General features: G+C 46.6%; 1 protein-coding gene across 1 annotated transcript; it reads right to left on the bottom strand.

The window, feature by feature from the left end:
• Nucleotides 1-2,788: 2,788 nt before the first annotated feature.
• Nucleotides 2,789-12,607, bottom strand: LOC125507274. Its single transcript, XM_048671907.1, is given in 7 exon segments — nucleotides 2,789-3,037; nucleotides 3,387-4,153; nucleotides 4,156-4,623; nucleotides 5,921-6,401; nucleotides 6,836-6,846; nucleotides 8,709-8,800; nucleotides 12,378-12,607. Coding segments are annotated over 7 exon segments (2,298 nt in total).
• Between the last annotated feature and the right edge of the window lie 9,022 nt (nucleotides 12,608-21,629).

Below are 21,629 nucleotides of genomic sequence, written 5' to 3'. Positions count from 1 at the left end.
ACCAATGCATGTATTTTATGCATGCATGCATTGCAATTAGTGCATTGGTAAACTTATTTTTTTTAGAAAAACAAGAGCATTAATTGGGTGCTTTTGCAAACTACAAAAAGTATTCCACCACTCACCATCTACCTTGGTTGGTGAGATCTTTGAATTGAGACCTATAAACCGGAAATGAGGGAGTACCTTAGATATAACCTATTGGAGTAGTTGTATGATAGCTTGTTGGTTGATAACATGGACATTTTATCAATAAGACTAACATACAACATGTTGAAGATGCCCTTAGCACTCAAAAAAATTGCTTAAATAAATTAGTACGAAAAAAGTCAACTAATTTGGATCGGAGCGAATATGTTTTTTAATTGGAGGCATCCATTGTAGGTGCATGCTTATGATGAACAAAGTTCATTCCTTGCGTGCCAGATTCTCAACACCAACATGAAGAAATTTAAGTGCCGCCCTCCTGGCATATTCATATTGCATGTAAAATCCATTATGGTCTGATGTGTTCCATACAACTTAGGCTAGTCATAGTGGAAGTAATTTAGCTAGTAACATAGCGCACTTCAAGAAATTTTTGCTTATGTGGCAAGTATATTAATAAGAGGTGGTAACATAATATGTTACTGTAACATAGCGCTTCCTAAAACAAAATGAATCTACAAACTAATAAATAAAGCCATTTATGACACTACTATTATATTACTTTGTATTATAAAGGTAGTAACTTAAACTAGTCTAAGTTACTCCTCACTATGACCAGCCTTATATTCAGAAGAGACCAACAATCTGCCATACGGAGCCAAAGTTCTCTTGCATATTTGCACCTGCACAAAAGCGTGGAAGCGTGTCTTATCCATATCACAGACAGGGCAAATGTCAGTGACCTCTAACAGACAGGGGGAAAGCTGAAGAAAATGAAGAAGTCGTCCGGATGTTATGTAGATTTCTTTCTTGCCTCCCGCGCTTCGCTTTCCCCGTGTTTGCTTTTGTTTCCGTGATCAAACTAGCTTCATGTATGCTCCCTGGTTGAGCTGGCTTGTAATAAAATAATTTAGCCTAGATATCCTAGCTTCGTTGCCTGTCATGCAAGGACACTGCTACTACTAGAACTGGGTTCTTTTATATGAAATCGGAGAGGGCAAGCCTCTCTTTTGCTCAAATAAAAAAATCCATGTTGGCAAGGAGTTTGGTGGTCACCCGCCAGACAAAGATGCGAACTTTGTGCAGTGCACTACATTTCCAAACGGTGGCCCAGACACAACGGACATGGATCCATTGACTGGTCTCTGCCAAGTCATGCCGTAACTGTAGGGAAGCCAACAATTGGATGCAGGATTAACAGACCAAATCAAGCACTGTAGCAAAAAACTGTTGGTGAGTTTTCGTAGACTGAACACTGTAGCTCAGGTGTTGTTCACATGGACCTGTCCACAGATTCTTGATTGTATGGTGTGGAGAGGGGGGCAAGTTACCGTACTGTTCACTTGTGACTGGTGACTAGCAAGTCACGGGATCTCAATACAGACGCCGTAACTGTCGGGTGAGCGGTTGGACGAAGTGATATTTGAGTTTCTCAATTTTAGATTTTGGGTAAGTCCATGCAATCTCAACGGGGTTGGTCCCCAACGGTAGGGTGAAAGGAGGAGTGTCATGAGCATTGGCCGCCAATGGTGTAGTCTTCACTATAGTGATAGGTACACCACCAGGGTTATAACAATGCCATCCTTACTTTAACCACCTGATCAATGAAAACATCTAGGTCAAAATTTTGTTTATCTAACTTTTTAGCTAAATTTGGGGAGCTAAATATCTTATCATCTTTCGATGATGCATCACTTAGCTCTTCGATATTAGCAACCTCCTTCTCCCCATCCTTGGTCATCTCGCTCTAGGGAGGTTAAGCCATAAGAATAGATCACGGGACTCTGATACCAATTGAAAGGATCAAGATGGACCTATAGGGATGGTGCATACGTACAATTACAAAATTCAATTACTAAACAATATGCGAAATATGAAAGTGATCCTAACAGTTGCAAATGTGATTAAATTGCTTAGAAATATAGTGAACAACAACAATGTGGTGAGCAAGCAACACTATTATTGTTGCAAATGCAGGGTCTAGTGACTAAGGTAAATCACTAGTAGACATATAGGATTAGGGATAACTGAAGACACGAAGACAACGATGTATTCTGATGTTCACTTTCTTTGAGAGAAGTTAATTACCGTTGGAGGAATGGATGTGTTACCACAAAGGTACATCGATGCTACGAAGGCTCGTTCTATTCTCCTTGGATATCACAACGAATGCGATTCCCAACCCCTAGCAGTAGACCTTGAGGGTGACCTTCAAACCTTCACAAACTTTTCAAGGGTAATCGCAATAACCGATTTCACATTGGAGCACTCCTATCACCTAGGAGTTTTTCAACGGATGCACTTTATCATCCAAAAAGCATCCCTGGATATGACTTAACATAATTCTCTCTCCCTTGTCCAATGGATAGTTCAAGGAAGAATTCGGCATTACATTTCGCGGAAGAAATAACCCAGAAGATCCCACAGGAATTAGTGTATCGATAATGCAACAGTTCTATCAAAAAACAACAAAAAGATATACTCCTCAAAATTAAATGTTGTGAGCATCCTTACATCCACGATCATCTACTCAATAATCATATATATCAGCACTGTCAGCTGTACATACTGGTATGAACATCCATGCGCAAAATTAAATGAACATATCGTGGGAAGGCATAATCCTATATACTCCTCATATTCATATCAAATGATCTCTCGCGATAGTTAATTCTGCATCTAGAGTAGTGATTTTACACACAAGAAACTTGTTCTCATCCTCAATCGAAAGTAGTAATTTCTCTATCTCAGTGACTTTTGCCACATCATTATTAATTAAAGCTTCTTTATATGATTGCAACGCTGTGGCAAGAACAGAGGGAGTTCCTTCTGTGCCCACAGGACCATCATCCCTCGCATCGTCTCCGGTAACTTTGGTTTCTGAATCTTCCTGGGACATAAAATGACATCGGCGTAAGTAATGATTCAAGTACATCATTTTAGCGGAGAGAAATTTTCAAACTAAAATAATCGGCACAAAAACTACATGCAAACCATTGAAATATATAGTCCTTTCCCTGATATACAATCTGCAACTGAACACTTTGTACCATGAGTTATGCATAGCAGAGTTACTGCAACTAGACTTAGAATTAAGTCATTTTGCAGTGTAATCAACTCAAAAGCAATTGACCAGACTTGCAGAATATGAAATCGATGGCAGATTGTCACAGCTGTAAAATAGCCCCAATGCTCTAAAGTAACTTAACTGCAGCATCTCGAAGCACATATGGGCTCGCCTTGTTGCCTATCAAAGAAGGAGGCCACTCCATGATGTAGGGATGGACAGCATAGTCGACTCTATGATCAAAAAGCTTGTTTACCTTCTCTGTTTCCAGGCAAAAGGATAGGAGACACCCGGTATCCGTATCATACTCAATACACAAGTATGCAAAACCATCTATGACCACCACATCACGTGCCATGACATCACACTCTTGTGAACACAGAGTGAAATCAACAAATTTACGCAGTGGGTAAATCTTGTGCGGCATCCATTTCTCAACGCCATCACCATCGGCTCTCCATAACCAAACAGCAAGCCTTCCTTTGCTTGCATCGTAGTCATCTATGCAAAGCAGAAAGAGCCTTCCATCCCTGGTCCGACCAAGTTCGGTTCGTACAGGATCTATGTCCTTCAATGGCGGCGGCAAATCCATCCGGGATAGTTGCAGCGTCGCGGTGTTGAGCACGACTAGATATGCCTGATCTTTGTGTTTCCAGCGGGCCAATCTATCAGGTTCATTCAGCGGCGTATCAGTGTAACACGTGAGCATGCACTCGTCGCCTCCATCGTCCCCAGGCGTCGAGGTGTCCACCCAAGGGAAACACTGCCACTCCCTGCTGTCCGATGAGAAGACAGAGAAGCGAGCCAGCGTCCTCCGCCGCCGCCTGCGGCGACGGTCGCAGACAACACGGAACGCCCTCTGGTCCTCTTCCGAGAAGATGAAGTGGACATCGAGATTGCTGAGATGGCAGGTCTCGTCTCATGGGGCGGGCGGGGGATGATATGCAGCGCCTGCGTGAGCGGGTTGTAGGCGGCGATCTGGCTGGTGCTCTGGTTGTGGAGGACGACGTAGCCGCCGCGGCAGCAATTCATCTCCCAGCCGGGGTCACCGCTGTCTTCCGGGAGGCTGGTGAGGAGGAAATCGGAGCCTCGGAGGGCGGCGGCGAGGTCCGGGTCGGAGCGGCTTCGGAAGGGGATGAAGGCAGGGATGGCGGTGCGGCAGGGGGCGCTAAAGAAGCCTAGGAGCTGGGGCGGATGGACCGCCCGGAAGCGGCAGCGGAAGGCGGGGGACGAACGGACGGCGCGGAGGAAGGCACGGCAGGCGAGGGCGGCGCGGACGAGGCTCGGGAGGGAGGGGAGGCGGAGGAAGATCTCCCGGAGGAGGTCGTCAGCGATAGAAGTAATGGTGGTGGCGGTTGCCTCTGGACCATGCTTCGCCGGCGGCAGCGACGGCGACGGCGGCCCTAAGGCTGCGTTTGGCAGCTCGCGTTTGGCACCACAGTATTTTTGAAGTTTAAAAAAAATACCATGGTATTTTTAGAAGCCACGGTTTAAAATACTTTGATGCGTTTGGCGCCAAGAAATACTCCAGTTTGCAAAATCGTAGTATCTTCAAAACCATGGTTTTTTCACGGTATTAGAAAAAGAGGTCCAGACCCCCTTTTTTTTAAAACCGAGAAACGATTGCTCTCGTCGGTCTCTTAACTCCATCTTTCCGGCCGTCAACCAGTGTGATTATACTTCATTTCTCTGTAGCTATGAATAAACAATTCAAGCTCAGCACAGGGGAAGGAAGGTACGCGCCCTTGTACGCCTACTTTGTCGTTGATCTTGTCAATTTCTCTACACAGCGCTGCATGCATACATCAGCCATGAGCACAAGCTGGTCAGATCGTGTAGCTGAGTTCGGTTCAACTCGATATCTTCAGGGTTATTCATGCAACCTAACAACAGGTGATAATTGGAGAAAACTGAGAAAAAACGATTTGGCAAACGCCTCAGTGGTTTTGCCAAAGCCACGAGAAACTGCGGTTTTTAGATACTGAAGTATTCAACGTCCACGCGCTAAAATACCGAGGTTTTGTAGTACTACTGTTTTAGATAAACTGTGCTACCAAACTAGGCCTAAGTTTCTAGATCAACCCTCCCCTACCCTCACACCGACCAAACTATTGTATAGAATCTATTGTAATTAGACTTAGAATAAAGTACGTCATTGTTCTGTAACCTGTAACCAACTAAAAAGACAGTTGACCAACTATCCCGTGCGACGGCTTATAAGAGGTATATATATATATATATATATATATATATATATATATATATATATATATATATATATATATAACACATGTGACCTAGGTCCATACTGATTAATATAGTCTTTCTCTTTATACTTGAATTTGGAGCATAACATAACATAAATGCATACGATAATATAGGGACCAAATTAGCGTCGGGAGAAATTTTAGCAGCATCTTGAATCAAGGGCTCACCTCGTCGTTGCCTACCAAAGAAGGAGGCCATGCCATGATGTAGGGGTGGATATGGCAGTCATCTAATGCATGACCGATGAGCTCGTCTACACTCTCTGTTTCCAGGCACAAGGATAGGATGCACTCGGTATACATATCATTCTTAACGACCGCCGAAACCTGCGCACACCATACTCTTCCGAACACATAGTTGCATCGATAATTGTACTCAGTGGGAAAACCTTGTAGTATGTCATCAGTTCGTCAACACCATCACCAGCGTCTCCCCAACCGCAAACAACAAGCGTGTCTTCATATATGTAAACCATGCAGAGATACCCATCGTCGGTCTGGCCAAGTCGGAATTCTGCACATTGCATGTCTTCCATGCCCGGCGGCAAATCCAGTCGAGAGAATTCCAGCGTCGAGTTGTCGAGCGCGACTATATAGGGTTGATCAATGTGTTTCCAGTAGGCAAATCCATCCACCATCAGCGTGTCGGGGCAAGACGGGAGCTGCCCCGTCGAGGTGTCCACCCAAGGGATGCTCTGCCACTCCCTGCAGCTGCTGTCCGATGAGAAGAGAGAGAAGCGAGCCAGCGTCCGGAGCCGGCGCCGGCGGCGGCGCACACAGACCACACCGAAGTATATCGGGTCATCCTTGAAGAAGATGATGTGGCACGCAAGGTAGCGGGGATGGCAGTTGGCCTCCTGGGCCGGGTAGGGGAAGACGTCCAGCGCCTGTGTGAGGGGGTTGTAAGGTTTTGATGAAGTCTGGCGCAGACAGGTTGAATCATTTACGTAAAAAGGTAGTATGGGAATTAAAATGAATGACGATATAGGTTATTATTTCCAGACATATAAAGGCCTACGACAAGGAGATCCGATGTCACCTATCCTGTTTAACATTGTGGTGGATATGTTAGCAATTCTGATAGGAAGGGCTAAGGAAAAATGGTCAAATAGATGGATTGGTACCTCATCTTGTTGATGGAGATGTGTCCATACTTCAGTACGCTGATGATACAATCATCTTTATGGAGCATGACTTGGCCAAGGCGAGAAACATGAAGCTGGTGCTATGCCTATTTGAACAATTGACCGGGTTAAAGATTAACTTTAATAAGAGCGAGCTGTTCTGTTTTGGTAGAGCCAAAGACGAACAGGAGGCGTATGGCAATTTTTCGGGTGTGAGTTGGGAGAATTACCTTTTTCTTACCTAGGTATTCCAATCCACCATCGTAGGTTAACAAACCGAGAATGGAAGTGCATCGAGGACCGATTTGAGAAGAAACTGAGTTGTTGGAAGGGTAAACTCATGTCATACGGAGGCCGATTAATCCTGATTAATTCGGTGCTCACGAGTATGCCTATGTTTCTCCAATCGTTCTTTGAGGTCCCAGTTGGTGTTCGGAAGAGACTGGACTTCTATCGATCGCGGTTCTTTTGGCAGAGTGATGAGCTTAAAAGAAAATTCTGACTTGCTAAATGGGATATCATCTATAGACCGAAAGACCAAGGGGGTCTTGGTATAGAGAACCTCGAAGTTAAAAACAGATGCCTTCTTAGCAAGTGGCTGTGGAAGCTCTCTTCGGAGAATGATGCCATGTGGGCTCAAATCCTACGCAGCAAGTACCTTCAGACAAAACTTTGTCCCAAGCTACAGTTAGGCCGACTGATTCACCTTTGTGGAAAGGACTGATGAAAGTCAAACAATCTATATTCAATAGGACGAAGTTTGTTATTGCCAATGGCACTAGCACGCGTTTCTGGGAGGATACTTGGCTCGGCGAGATACCCTTGGCCGTCCAATATCCGTCTTTGTATCGTATTGTTCAACGACGTGAGGTGTTCGTAGCTTCGGTATTTCAATCTATCCCCCTTAATATTCAGTTCCGACGGACGTGTAACCCCCCGAGACCGATGTGCCAGGTGTCGTTCAGTTATTCGTTGTCGTTGCCGTGTCATTTGCTTGTGTGTTGCATCTTATCATGTCATCATGGGCATTGCATCTTCATGTTTTCAAATCTTGCATCCGTCCCGGCCTCCTCGTTCTCTCCGTTGTCCGTTCTGAGCCCTACCACACTTGCACGCGCCCGCGGCACGTCCGAAATATTATTTTATAAGTGGCCAGAAAATGTTCTCGGAATGGGATGAAAGTTGGCGTGCGGTGTTGTTTTGTTGTTAGTAGGCCGCCTGCCAAGTTTCATCGCGTTCGGAGTCCGTTTGACGCCCCAACGGATAAATATAGCGGCAATAGTAGCTGGTCTAACGTCGGACGTTTTCGGTCTCCGGAAACAGTCACCGGGCCTCTCTCTCTTCTCTTCTCTCAGCTCGAGACCGTCTACACAGCTCACTACTCACCGTCAGGCCCTACCTAACCTCTCTCGCCAGCCCGCGACCCTCCTCACGCTAGCCCGAAAGCTGTCCCGGACCCGACTCGGACAGTCGTTACTGCTGTGTCCGGATCATCCCCAAACACCTACAAAATATCATCGTTTTATTTATTAGACTCTTTAGCATATTTATTCTCATCTGTCGGATTTCGATCCGATGATCCACATCCCTCTCTTTTCGCCGACATGCTATATATAGCCCCAACCCTAAATCCTAGGGATCCGTCCCATCCATCCCATCGCCGCCGCCGCAATCTTCTTTCTCCTTGTTTTTAGCGCTGAGCCAACCAGCCACTTTCTCCTTGATCCAAATCCCCCCCTCACGATCCAGCCCCATGCTTACACCGTCACAGCCCGCAACCGGCCCGTCTGGGTCGATCTAGGCCCTGAGGTGCCAGTGTTGCGCCGCCACCGTTCGCCATCCTCCTGCCCCGAGCGGGGTCGAGGAGATGAGCTCCAGATCGAGCTCTTGGAGCCGCCCGACCCCGCCCTCATCAGCGGCCTTGATGGAGCCGCCACCGAAGGACACCCAGGCCGGACCCCGCCGCCCTGTTCCTCTCCTCCTCCCTCTGATTCTCCCTCGTCTTCCTCTCTCACAACCCCTCTCTCCTGCAGGAGCTCCGCCATGGCCGCCCGATGGAGCTCGCCGCCGTGCCTCCTCCGGCTAGATCTAGGCTGGAGCTACCTGGATCCGCCGCCCTCGCATCCATCCCCATCGTCTGCCGGAATGCCCCGCCGTCGATGCGCCACCCCCCCTCCCACCGGTCGTCGCCGTTCCTGCATGCCAGCGTGTGCGCATGCGAGCACAGGCACGTCTCCCGCGCGTGGGCCTCGGCCCACCGCTCGTGTTGAACCCAGCCTCCCAAGGCCCAACAGCCTCCAGCCGGGCCAAGGCCTGATGTGAGCTTTCCCCTCCAGATCCCTGTTCTTCTTGGGCCGGCCTCTGTTTCGGCCCGCATGTGTTTTTTTTTCAGCGCCTGGGATTTAGCTATTATTCGAGAGACAGCAGTTTTGCAGAATAGTCCCCCTAGTTCATGCATTTAATAACTAACTAACCGTGCATCGGATTAAAATGTTTTACATATGAAACTTGCTCAGAATTTTGTGTAGATTAATAATATCCAACTTTCACCCATGTTTAAAATGTTAAAAATGCTGTTTGATTAAATTTGCTCCTATGCCATGTTAAAATGCTTTAATTCATAACTAATTCACCATAACTCCGAATTTAATAAATTATACATGTAAATGGGGTAGAAAAATGTCTAGTTTAACATGTTGCACTCATCTTGCATGTTTAACAACTCTAAAATAATGTTTAGGGCAGAACAGTACCAAACCTAATTTATGCTCATGAGGAGTTTCCGGAATTGTTGTTCGTTGTTTCCGGCCTCATTTAACCTTGACTAGATAGGTAGTTTTCATTTGCTTCACCCTCTTGCCATGTTTAACAACATTTAATATTGTTGGGTACATAAACAGGATCAAACTAAACAACTTATCGTGGTGTTCCGTCAATATGCAACTCGTTGCATATTTGAGCTCCACTTAATTTGTAGGATTGTTTGTGCACTTTGCCATGCCATGCTTAATTAAACCGGACATGCATCATACTTGTTTGCACATCCTGCCATGTCTATGTGGTGGTTGTTTACTATGTTGTGTGCTTATTTTCCGGTGATTGCTTCTTCGGCTTGGTTCTGGTAATGTCGAGTTTGTGAGGAACCGTTCGACTACGTCCGTTTGTCTTCTTCATGGACTCGTTCTTCTTCCTTGCGGGATTTCAGGCAAGATGATCATACCCTCGAAATCACTACTATCTTTGCTTGCTAGTTGCTCGCTCTTTTGCTATGCCTGCTACGATGCCTACCTTTGCTTGTCAGCCTCCAATTGCCATGTCAAACCTCTAACCCACCATGTCCTAGCAAACCGTTGTTTGGCTATGTTACCGCTTTGCTCAGCCCCTCTTATAGCGTTGTTAGTTGCAGGTGAAGATTGAAGTTTGTTCCTTGTTGGAACATGGAGATGTTGTTCCTTGTTGGAATATTATGTTTACTTGTTGGGATACATATATCTTATTTAATTAATGCATCTATATACTTGGTAAAGGGTGGAAGGCTCGGCCTTATGCCTGGTGTTTTGTTCCACTCTTGCCGCCCTAGTTTCCGTCATATCGGTGTTATGTTCCCGGATTTTGCGTCCCTTACGCGGTTGGGCTATTATGGGAACCCCTTGACAGTTCGCCTTAAGTAAAGCTCTTCCAGCAATGCCCAACATTGGTTTTACCATTCGCCACCTAGCCTCTTTTCCCTTGGGAGTCGCTCTCTCGAGGGTCATCTTTATTTTAACCCCCCCGGGCCAGTGCTTGTCTAAGTGTTGGTCCGAAATGGGCAGCCTGCGGGGCCACCTCGGGGAAACTTGAGGGCTGGTTTTACTCGTAGACTGCTATCCGGTGTTGCCCTGAGAACGAGATATGTGCAGCTCCCATCAGGATGTCGGCGCATCGGGCGGTGTTGCTGGTTTAGTTTTACCCTGTCGAAATGTCTTGTTGTACCGGGATACCGAGTCTGATCGGAACGTCTCGGGTGGAGGTCTATTCCTTCATTGACCGTGAGAGCTTGTGATGGGCTAAGTTGGGACACCCCTGCAGGGATTTGAACTTTCGAAAGCCGTGCCCGCGGTTATGGGCAGATGGGAATTTGTTAACGTCCGGTTGTAGAAAACCTGAAGTTGACCTTAATTAAAATGAATCACAACGTGTGTAACCGTGATGGTCTCTTTCCGGCGGAGTCCGGGAAGTGAACACGGTGTTGGACGTTATGCTTGACGTAGGTTGTTCTAGGATCACTTCTTGATCATATTTTCTCGACCGTGCTTTGCCTTCTCTTCTCGCTCTCATTTGCGTATGTTAGCCACCATGTATGCTAGTCGCTTGCTGCAGCTCCACCTCATACCTTGACCTTACCCATAAGCTTAAATAGTCTTGATCGCGAGGGTGCGAGATTGCTGAGTCCCTGTGGCTCACAGATACTTCCAAAACCAGCTTGCAAGGTGCGATGAGTCCGTACAGATGACGCAACAAGCTCAGGAGAGACTCGATGAAGATCTTGTCCTTTCTGTGGTTTCGTTCTAGTTGATCAGTAGTGGAGCCCAGTCGGGGTCGATCGGGGACCTTTGTCGCATTTGGGGTTCTTCTTTTATTTTGGTTCCGTAGTCGGACCATGAGTGTATTTGATTGATGTAATGTTTAATCATGTAATTGTGTGAAGTGGCGATTGTAAGCCAACTATGTCCTCTTTTCCCTTATGTATTACATGGGTTGTGTGAAGATTACCTCACTTGCGACATATGCCTTCAATGCAATTATGTCTCTAAGTCGTGCCTCGACACGTGGGAGCTATAGTCGCATCGAGGGTGTTACAGGACGCTGGCGGGCAATCGTTGGGAGGAGTGGCTCCGTCTAGTTAGGAGACTGATGGGGGTCCAACTTTCCAAACAACCCGATGAATTACGCTGGAAGTTGACTAAGTCTGGAGTATTCACAGTTAAATCAATGTACATTGATGTTATTAATTCGAACTCCACTCCTACATCCAAGCATGTTTGGGATATCAAAGTACCTTTGAAAATAAAAGTGTTTATGTGGTTTGTCCATAAACAAATTATTTTAACCAAGGACAATTTGAAAAAGCGTAATTGGACAAGGCCTACTAGGTGTAGTTTCTGTGATCGGGATAAGACTATAAAACACCTCTTTTTTGATTGCCCGTTGGCCAAAGTCCTTTGGCAGACGGTTCACATTGCTTTCAATATCAAACCACCGAATTCTGTTAACGCGTTATTTGGGACATGGCTGAATGGGATTCCGCCTGACTTAGCGAAACACATTCGGGTTGGGGTTTGCGCTTTGCTGTGGACTATCTGGACTTGCAGAAATGATTTGGTCTTTAACAGAATATCATGTATTCATTTTTTGCAGGTTATATTCCGCACTACGGCTCTGATCCGTTCGTGGTCACTACTCACTCAGACGGAGGCCAGGGAGCATTTGGTTACTGGATCTTTCCGCTGGGAGATGGTAGCTCGGGATATCTTCAACCGGTTTGGATGGCGATCATGTAATAGGATAGGCATCTAGTTTATCTATATAGCCAGCCGGTTGTGGCATCTTATCTTGGCTAGTCGATGTTTCTAGCCTTTATGGCTCTGTGTGAGCTTTCTTTGTTTTCATTTTGTTTGGAGACCTTGGAACCATGTTGACACTGTTTTGGTGGTTAATAAGATGGCCGTATGCATCATTCTGATGCAGAGGCCGGGGAGTCCCCCCTTTTTCGAAAAAAAGGTGGCCAGCTGCCTGGTTTTCTGGTTGTGGAGGACAAGGTAGCAGCCGCGGCAGGTATTGATCTCCCACCCGGTGTCGCCGCCGGTGCTTTCCGGGAGGCGGGTGAAGAGGAAATCGGCGCCGCTGACGGCGGCGGCGGCGTCCGGGTCGGAGCGGCTTCCGAAGGGGACGAAGGCAGGGGTGCCTCTCTGCCAGAACGAGTCTTCGAAGACTCCCAGGACCTGGGGCGGGGGGAGCGCCATGAACAGATATCAGAAGTCGGGGGAGGTTTTTGCGGCGCGGAGGAAGGTGCGGCAGGCGAGGGTGGCACGGACGAGGCTTGGGAGGGAGGGGAGGCGGAGGAGGATCTCGCGGAGGAGGTCGTCACTGATGTCAGCGATGGTGGTGGCCGCTGGATCATACTTCGCCGGCGCCATCCACGGCGACGGTGAGCCTAGTTGGGAGGCCATGGCGACCGGGTTGGAGCTCCAAACGGCGGCGGCGAATTTTGGTTTTGAGGTAAACGACAGCGGAAAGGAATTATTTGTACGGGATCACCCGGGCCAAATCGGAATGGATACAAACTAAACTTCTTTTTTTGAACTTGATTGATTACAAACTAAACTTCTTTCAGCTAGGTGGACTCAGACAGCATCTACAATTAGATTGGTCTAATTAGACCCGTATGCTTTCAAATTGTCCGGGATAAAGAGAGGAGAGAAAAAAAAGGGGGGGGGGAGTGATTCCGGCGGATTGGGTCCGCCATGATGAGCTGCCGCGACATGTCTGGACACCCAAATTCCCCCCTCCCTACATATGCTTGGGTTCTAGAGTTGCGGTATGAACACAACTTGAGGAAGAAAATCTCTTAAAACACTATATTGAAATTAAAGATAGTTATAAATAGGAAAAAACTTAGTTTCTCGACGGTCGCCCTTGGCCTTGTCGTCGGAGTAAAATGAGATGACGATGACGTAGTTAGGCATCATCATGGCCATCGCCGGGAATTCCTCTTATGTCGCCGCTGCCTCCTTATCCTTGACGTCACAATGACTCATAGGTGGTCATGTTACCGGAGGTCATGGGTGTATGTCGCCTACGACTCCTCGATGGTGCACCACTCGTCTATTACCGCTCCATGTCGGTGATGTGCTCGCGGTACCGGAGCTCATGACAGCACTACTCCCGTGAAACGTCAAAAGCATGCGCTCCTCCTCCTCAAGCCACACTGCTTCTCATCCTTGCTCGCTGATCTCATTATCCTCCTGCTCAAGATCCATATTGTTGTGCTCGTGCGGCTATAGTTGTGATGCCTCCTCCATCCATGTTGTCTAGGAGCATCTGCAGCTCCGCCATGCCAACACCTGAGAGTTATGGGTAGATGGAGGTTTGATCTTGCTGCGAAGGCGGATGCGCTGACAAAGGTTGACGATGAGCTCGCATGGACTGGATCCGCGGCTATCGGCGGGGGGCGCCATGAGGTGGCACATCCACCATGGGAGCCGGGCAAACAAGTGGTGATATCCCTCACAATCTTGTTTGGCATGACTGAGGAGGGGCGGGTGGGGTCTAATCACAAATATACAACGATAAAAGGACTAATGGTGGACGGTTGTGGTGGAATCGACGCGCCGATGGGGTGGGTTAATTTCACTCCCACGTTGAAGTAGGGTTTTGGGGCGCTTTTGAGGTGGTAGACGGAAACTCTTATATATTGGTGGGGAGGATTTTTTTTGTGCCGCGCCAAATAGTATTTGTAGTTAAAGACGTTTTGCGCTTCGATTAGAGTGAGTTAAAGCCTAAAAATGACCTTATTGGACTTAGACTGTTGTTTGGGTGATTAGAGTTGTCATTTAGGAAAGCTAAAAGAACAAAGATATAGGGAGAACAAAGAGAAGTAGGCACACAAGGTCTCTTGAGGACCGAGAGCTCATGTGAGATTAAGGTTAGTTAGAGTGGGGAGTAACTTAGACTATTAGTGTCATGCATATGACACTAGTCTTTGTTACTATCTTCATAGTGCAAAGTAATATACAAGTAATATCATAGATGATAGCATTTATTACATTATAGACTCATTTTGCTTTGGGTTGCGTTACGTTACAATAACATGTTATGTTACTCCAAACACCTCTTTCCTCATTAACTATATGCCACATAAGCAAACTTGTCTTGAAATGCGCTATGTTACTTGCTAAGTTACTCCCACTATGACCAGCCTAAGAGCAAAGATTATGGTATGCTCGCTCTCTTTTGGTTTAAATGGCCTGTCTCAAATTTCTTAGGAACCAAGAGAGATGGTGAGTGGAGGGAACGAATTTCATGAGCTTATTTTTTTTCTTTCAATTAGCACGCTTTATTTCCTCCGGAAAAATTGTGCATGTGCGTGAAATGTGCCCCCACCCTTTCGACTCCCCAAGTAGTCCAGTCCCTCCCACTGAGGCCCTGTTTGGTTCATAAGTCCTAGGACTTTTTCTAGTCCCAATTAAAAAGTCTCTAGTCCCTAAAAAGTCCCTCCCTGTTTGTTTTCAGAGACTAAAAAGTCCCTAATCCCTTCCTAGAGGTTATTAAATGACCATGTTACCCCTAGTATATAGAAAAATAACAATCAAACAACACCATGGGGTGGCGGGCCATTGAATGCATGGAGGGGCATTGTTGGAAAAGTCCCAAAAAGTCCCAAAAAAGACCCTCCTTGAGAGTCTTCTTCATTTAGTCCCAAATGCCTAGTTTAGTCCCTAAAAAGTCCCTCCCGTTTGGTAAAAAAGTCTCTAAGAGGGACTTTTTCTAGTCCCTACACAAAAAAGTCCCTGGAAACAAACACCCCCTGATTTGGTATGCATGGTGCATTGCATCTCTCTCTCTCACACACACACACACTCTCTCTCTCTCTGTCTTCCTCACTCTCTCTCTCCGTCACTCATCTACATAGTGCATATACTAGAATACAACTGGTTTATTATTTCGATGATTGCATGTGCTGATTAGATGCAGTGTGACATTTAACGCACTGCAACCAAAATCTGGAAATTATGAGATGGGCCATTCAAACCGGAGGGGGGGGGGGGGGTATGGTGATAGTACCCTGGAGCTGGATGTGGGGACGTATATATTGGCGATGAGATTGAGGCCTTTTTTGGTTCATAGGGTAGGAAAATTATAGGAATAGAAAAGTCATAGGAAATGAGATGACATGCATCTCAAATCCTATGAGTAGGAATAGGAAAGGAGATGTCCTTTGTTTCACAATATAGGAATTTTTTCCGTTGAGTCTAGGCTAATGTTTATTTTTCTATGAAATGTGGAGGATAGGAAGATTTCCTCCATAGAAATAGGATTCCATTCCTACAAACCAAAGAGCTCTATAGGATTTTTTTAATAAAAATCCTACCCTATGAAATTCCTATAAAATTCCTCCAAACCAAAGGAGGCCTCGTTGCAGCTAAGGTGTCCAACTGCTTTCAACAATTACTTGGATGTGGTTTTGATTGTGGCTTTGGAAGTGATTTTGGAGGTGCTAGTCATAATCGTAGCTACAATGGAGATAGCAATGGTGGTGTTGACTGGAGCAACATTTGAGCTTGGTGGTCGCATATCTAACAACTTTGATGTTTCATTTTGTGGACTATGTTTTGATTTTTTTTCTGGATGATCTATGTTTGAGAATGCTTGATGACCTATTTGTGATATTGGCATAACCATTTTGTTACTTGTCATTTCCATGTTTGAAAAATAAATAAATTTGAATCTCAGCTGCTGCGGTTGAATTGTGAATTTCAATATGATTAAACCCTAACATTATAAATATTATATTTTGAACTATTGTCGTGTCAAATTGAAGTGTATGTGCAGAAAAAGAAAAGAAAAAGATATGGGAGCTACTCCCTCCGTCCGAAAAATCTTGTCCCTCAAATGAACTAGAAGTGTACGCGCGCTTTGCCGCGCCATTTCTCTAACCATTAGACAATGATGACGCTATCATTCAGACAAAAGTTTTTTGAGCTGGACTGCATGAAGCCAATTCCAAATTCCAAATGACAGTGCAGGATGTCTGATCTGTTTATCTAAGCTATCCTAGTTGATTTCAATCCTTGAAACACTATCCTGATCCATGGCCTTATACGTATTAGTGGATTACAGTGGAGTTCTTCTCCATGTTCTATTTGCAAATTTGTGTCTTCCTGAAACATCCAAAAATAACAAAAAACAAAGCCACTATGAAGTAAATTAAATTGCAATACCGAGGTGATGAATAGGTGTCTTGCTAAACCATGAACTCGAACCCAAATATTTTGAAATGTACAATCAAATGTTGTTGAAAGTGAATGGTATAACAAGCAGCAAGGGCACCATCAACACTATTAGCTGCTTAGCACCAGAAGTAGCATGTATGCATCAGGTGTAAAAGTTTGCCAATACCATATGAGACTTCTAACCCAAATGCAGTGTGAACACTTAGGGAACCTCTCAAGATTACAAACCCACATGAACCTCAACAATATCATTCTCCAAAAGAAATTAAACAGTTGTTTTGATCAGATTTTTGTAGTCGCCAATAAGCATTCACTTTCTGAATTTTGCATTCACCAAGAAAAATTCACTTATTTCTGAATTTTGTAGTGCCGTTTTGAGGCTCGATTGGCACTAAAATTGGCAAGAGAGGTCATCTAAAAATAACAAAGCTGCATGGTCGCAGTAGTGGTCATCTAATAATCCACATGCTGTCGCGCTGTTGTCAAACTGCGCTGGTCTTGGGTTGTGATCGAAGGACCTCCAGGCCGGCTCTGCCTGGAGACTTGCGAAGAGTTCGACGACGCAGTGCTGTACAAAGATCGTTTACCACGGATGCACATGTTGGGCTGTTATTCCTGACAGAGGAACGGCCAGGATTCAGGGAAAGAAGCCACATCGCGGGAGAGCACCGCTCGTCGCAATCAGGGGAGAACTTGGTGCGCCCGTTGAGGGGGAGCCTCACGCCCTAAAGACGACGGCCAACTCACATGGATCTCCGCCTGAGGCAACAGTCGCTAGGATGTCATGGCCGCCTCTAGTGTGTCTCCATCGCAGCTTGCCAGGTGGTGCCACCTATCACATATATACAGCCAACTACATGCAAATCCCATAGATCACAAATAGGAGAGCATGAAACCTGCACAAAACACATTTACTAATAATACGACCAGTTACTGAAGTTGCAAGTTGGGCAGCATTATTCACTATAAACAGCTTTGCACAACGACCCCGGGACTTCTTTACCAATGCTACAATCTAGTCAGAACTTACATAGTTGAAGTGTAACAGGGGACAAAATAAAATTTCATCTCCTTAATCTGAGCTAACACATTTTTTTCTAGAATTCAGTGCAGTAGTTACAATGACTAAAAGAAGCATAATTTCAATTTCACATTTTTTTCTCCAAACTGATGCCAAGTAAAAGTGTAAAACACAAATATTCTCTGGGAATATATATCAGAATATATAACATGAAGAATATTTGATGTTATGCCTTGGTATTATTTCATAGTGACATCTCATCAAGATATGCTAATATGTTTGGACCTTCATTAATAAACCCCTCAGAAATTAAAGCTGGATGCAAACCTTTCTCCAGGTCAAGTGAATGACGGGTAGAGGAAGCATTACTGTAATAGGCTGTTGCCAATTCCTGCAAGCAAAACCAATCCTAAGTTGATAGATTTTCTTATTCAACTATACAAACGGCAAAAATTTACAAATACTTACCGGAAAAGGGTTTCCCCCCGCTTTGTATTCCAAAGCAACGAACACCATACACATAGCATTGCTGGGGCGAGCAGCACAACAAGCCCAAAAGAAAAGAAGAAAAGAATGCCAACAACGGCAGTTCGACAAAGCATGGATGAATCGCCACCGCTGTGCCCTCCAGAGACACACCACCACCGCCCGAGGCTCCGATCTGCCGCGTACCAAGCGGTACCTTCAAGAAGGAATGCGACGCCGACGACGCTGCCGCCCGGACGAGTCCTAGAGTTTCCCCCGGTACACGGAGGGAAGTGGAGGATGGCTACCACCGACACCCTCCAAGAAGGAAAGGTGGCACCCGTCGGTGTCACCGCATCGGAGCCGGCCGAACCGGCAAGGATTTCTCCCGCACACCAACCCCACCGCCCAACCGGAGCCGACCAGCCAAACCACCGCCCAACACCATGCGCCATCGCGGATGCGCCGCCACCCAAGCTGTCTCACTACGAGCACCAACATGAGGCCAAGAAGGCCGGAGAGAAGAGCCAAGCGACAGGAGCAGCAACACCAAGGCCGAGCGGGAGGGAACAACCTCCTCCGCCGTCGTGCAAGAGGCCCGTGCCTCCGGCACAGTCGCGGTTGCCGTCCGAACACGGCAGCGGGGCAAACCAGGCCACCCCTGGCCCGGCCAGGCCCGCAACGGGCCCGCTAAGCCCCGCCGGCCATGCTGCAGCAGGCTGGCGCCGGCGCCGCCAGCACCTCGCCGCTCAGCGCTGTTCCCTCGCCTCCCGGAAGACTCGCCACGGATCAGCCCCGCCGCTGGCCCGCCCAGGCCCAGAGGGGGCCCGTAGGGCCCAGATCTGGGCCGAGCGCCGCCGCCAGGACCCACCGCTGCGCCGCCCCGCCGCCAACGACGCCGCCGCCGTCCAGCCGCCCGCCCGCGCCGCGCCAGGGAACCCCGCCGCCACCCGGTCCGTCGCCGCCTAGGAGCACCCCTCGGTGCAGCTCCGCCCCGCACCGGAGAGCCATCGGGAGATCGGGAGGGGAAGGTCAGGGGGCCGCCGCCACCAGCGACCCCGGGGCCAGGGCGGCTGCGGGCGCCAGCGACGGCGGCAGGAGGAAGGGGAGATGTGGGGACTGGAGGAGGGAGGCGGCGATGCGCGGCCGGTCGCCCGCGGGGGCGACGCGGTCGTGAGAGCTCCGAGGGGGGGGCGGGGGGGGGTAGTCACCAAATTATAAGGGTGCAGTACAAAACAAAACAAAATGTATGTGTTCTTACAAATACTTATGCACTTGCAATCTACCCAGATCAATGCTTCGATGAAGTGTAAAATAGTTGGTTCTCACTAAATGATGAGTCACCTTGACAGCTAATGTCCTAAATTAAAGTTACTTCTGAAAGCATTGTCAATTAGCAACATAACATATGTATTTACAAATACTTATGCACTTGCAATCTACCCAGATCAATGCTTCGATGAAGTGTAAAATAGTTGGCTCTCACTAAATGATGAGTCACCTTGACAGTTAATGTCCTAAATAGAAGTTACTTCTGAAAGCACTGTCAATTAGCAACATAACATATGTATTTACAAATACTTATGCACTTGCAATCTACCCAGATCAATGCTTTGATGAAGTGTAAAATAGTTGGTTCTCACTAAATGATGAGCCACCTTGACAGTTCATGTCGTAAATAAAAGTTACTTCTGAAAGCACTGTCAATTAGCAACATAACATATGTTCTAGAATGGCAGTCTGTCCTTCATATAATCTTGATAGGAGTTATTTTATTAGAACACCTTTTATTTCAAGATATTTGTTAACATCCCGCAAAAAAGTAGTTATTAACAGAAGTTTCTTCTAAAACAAAGTAGATTCTCAGCATAAAGCTCTTTTCTCTATTCCAAACAGAGGAATATATTGGAACATGTGTAACACATTTTCTTTAATAGAAGGCTTTTTACTGAGTGTAGCCTAGCTCAAAGGCAAAAATCAGATCATCTACTTACTTAACGATGTCACTCATACTTATGACCTTCCTGCACGAAATTAAATATTTCAATTACCTGATTCCGAAATTTGTAGTAGCTGAACAAAACCTGCTTCATACAAGAGATCCTGTTGGTTCCCTATTGTTGCTTGCTGCTCCTATCACCTCACTCCAGATGTAACCTGGAGCTACCCATTGAAGATTGTAATATATATCTGAAATAGAAAAGGTTGAAAATTTAACAACAAACTATCGTGTCTCATAAAGATTCATAATGTGACAGCCATTAACACCGAACCCAATGCTCCAAAGAAGTATCGCAAAAAATTAGTACAGAAGGAGACCATTGTTAATCCGATCTCTATACACAGATGTCATTATTTTTTCAGTTCATGGCTTCTTGCCACTAAAATACTACTCCAAGAGCAGTAGTAAACAATATACAGTACAACTCAAAGAGCAGGAGGGGAAAGTCCATGAAAGTAGTGTTGAGTCCGAGCCTCCTCCGAGGCAGCCAAGAACCCCCTGCCACACATGTTCTTCAGAATGAAAATCCTATGGATAGTTACTACTTCTTCGAGTGGACACAAAAGGTGTATATGAAGATTAACTCCTTGGGCAACATCTAGAAATTCAGTGAGCTCACCCTAAAATCCATATATAGCTTGTCCGACCAAATAAGTAGAGGCCTCCAAATAGCCCATGATTTTGCTCGGAATTAAGATCTACTTTTCTGAAATTAGCCTGGGAGAAAACAATATAACCAGACAGAGAGATTAGGAAAAGAGAGAACCGAGTAGGTGGGGTGGGGAGGGGATGCGGACCATGGTGGGCTTGAGCTTGAGGAAGGGTGGCGGACGTCCCTATCCAGCGCCACCACAAAGCGTACGTCCTGACGGCGGCGCGACGCACGATGAGGGCCTTGGCAGCCTCCCGCAGCTCCCACACCGCCCGCTCCTTCAGGTCGTGAAGCTCTCACTATCCTTCCGCCTAACCTGCCCAGCCCCATAGGCCATAGCCCTTACTGTAGAAACCGGCCTGGGGTGGGCGATGGAGCGGTGGATGGGGACGCCGGGGTATGAGGACGAAGGCCACAAGCAATCTCGTGGTGCGTCACAGATCTGGACGGAGGAAATAGTGGGCAAGGTGGTGTAGCCGGAGAGGATATGTGCGGTGGAAGCCGGCGTTGGGTGGCCGGCGAGCGCTAGGCGGGCGGAAACTACAGGGAGAAGAGAGATGGGAGGGTGGCTCACGAGCTCAAGGGCATACAAAGTCAACATTGCTGATCTGAACAAACCGTCCTCGCAAAAAATAATTCTGAACAAACCGACTATTGGATGGGTGGCTACCTGGACGTCAGTTGCGATCTTTCTCTGACAAGTGCCATGCACTTCCGAAAAAAAAAAACAATCGAGCGCTCCCAGGGCACCAATTCCTGCGAGCTTAGAAATGTATCTAACGCTAGATACATCATTTGAGAGACGAGTTCGGGACAAACTTTTTCAGACGAAGGGAATGCTACTTAAGTCGAAAGCATTTGTAGGCCTATGTAAATGGGGCATGCCCCTTTT

Source organism: Triticum urartu, chromosome 5 (assembly GCF_003073215.2).
Source record: "Triticum urartu cultivar G1812 chromosome 5, Tu2.1, whole genome shotgun sequence".
NCBI lineage: Eukaryota > Viridiplantae > Streptophyta > Magnoliopsida > Poales > Poaceae > Triticum > Triticum urartu.
The sequence above is the reverse complement of the archived record's forward strand: the minus strand, read 5'-3'. Positions and strand labels throughout refer to the sequence as shown.